The sequence below is a fragment of the Topomyia yanbarensis genome, chromosome 1 (genome assembly GCF_030247195.1).
Source record: "Topomyia yanbarensis strain Yona2022 chromosome 1, ASM3024719v1, whole genome shotgun sequence".
Taxonomy (NCBI): Eukaryota; Metazoa; Arthropoda; class Insecta; order Diptera; family Culicidae; genus Topomyia; species Topomyia yanbarensis.
This window is the reverse complement of record NC_080670.1, coordinates 43,558,283-43,559,746: the sequence shown is the minus strand read 5'-3', so window position 1 is coordinate 43,559,746 and position 1,464 is coordinate 43,558,283. Positions and strand designations below refer to the sequence as shown.

Below are 1,464 nucleotides of genomic sequence, written 5' to 3'. Positions count from 1 at the left end.
TTTGGATTTAAAAATGATGCTAAACATTGTCCTCCGATACCCTCGTCAAATCCATTTCGAAAATACCCATATAGATTTTATTCTAAAGGACTTCAACTGAATCAAATTAATGTCGAAATATAAGTCTTAAAAACAGGAATTTTATTAAATCAGTAGAAAAAACGCCAAATTTAACCAAAGCTGTCGTAAATTTAAAAAATTGACATTCTAAATTTAACTACGAAAAATTTTAAATTTAAAAACAGAATGGCTTAAATTCAAAACTGACATTTGTTGAAATCAACTGAGGAAAAAACTAGATTGAACAAAGCAACCTCCCTAAAATTAAAATATTTTTTCAGGAATTCAACTAAATAACTAGATATTTTTAATGCCAAAAAGTTTTGAATTTAGAGTATATATTAGTTGAAATAACAGAAAATAGCACGAAATTCAGCACAAAATTTAGTTGAGAAGATGGAGTATGTGTCTTCGCTAAAAGTGACAGCATCATTTTCTCGCCAAATCAGCAGAGAAAACAGAAATTCCAACTAGCATTTTAGCTCTTTTCAGGAAGATCGAGAACAACTAATCAAAATCAGCAAATTGAAAATTTGCTTAGTTGTCCTAAATAATAACTAATTCAATTCAGTAAATCAACTAAGGTTTTCGCATCTGAGCCGAATTTTGGTTCTTCGTGTAGGACAAGCATAATCACACACCATGTCTTTACAGTTCTCAAGAAAGGAAAGGAATGCACCTTTCCTCTGGCGGCTGAACGGATTGCTAAGGACGTCTACATGGATGATGTTATCACTGGAGCAAACGACGTGGAGGAAGCAAAGATCATCCGAAGTGAACTTGATGAATTGCTGCGAACGGGAGAATTTCGGTTACGCAAATGGGTTTCGAACAATGAAGACGCTCTTGTAGGAGTCGTTGAAGATAATCTGGCTCCTCCTTTCGAGAACGATGTCGATTTTGATGCCGAACGAATGGTGAAAACTTTGGGTTTGGTTTGGGAGCCTCGTACGGATACATTCAGGTTTAAGATCCAATTCGAGGAGGCTCAGGCGGTTGCGCTAACTAAACGGAAGGTGCTTTCCTGTATCGCGAAGGTGTTTGATCCATTGGGGCTAGTCGGACCCGTCGTAACGAAGGCGAAGATGTTTATGCAGCAAATTTGGGAGCTCAAGGATACAGCACAGAAGGCATTAGACTGGACGATAATGTGCCGTCATCGTTAGTAGACTCTTGGACGGATTTCTATGCTCAATTCCCCAATTTGGATGAAATTCGTATTCCTCGATTCGTTGCTTATCCCAATGCGATTTTGTTTCAACTACACTCATTTTCGGATCCATCGGAAAGGGCACACGGTGCCTGCATCTATTTGCGTTCTGAAGACAGCAAGGCACAAGTGATGGCGTCGCTCATCTCGTCCAAATCTCGAGTTGCACCACTCAAGCGTCAGACGATTCCCCG

General features: G+C 38.8%; 1 protein-coding gene across 1 annotated transcript; it reads left to right on the top strand.

The window, feature by feature from the left end:
• The first annotated feature begins 779 nt into the window (after window positions 1-779).
• LOC131695199 (uncharacterized) lies at window positions 780-1,226 on the top strand. The gene has a single exon (XM_058983719.1). It carries the CDS (start codon window positions 780-782, stop codon window positions 1,224-1,226), a length of 447 nt encoding a protein of 148 aa, XP_058839702.1.
• Window positions 1,227-1,464: the final 238 nt, after the last annotated feature.

What these genes read in the sequence shown, in the direction of transcription:
- LOC131695199 (XM_058983719.1), top strand. Translation starts at nt 780, where the DNA reads ATGGATGATGTTATCACTGGAGCAAACGACGTGGAGGAAGCAAAGATC.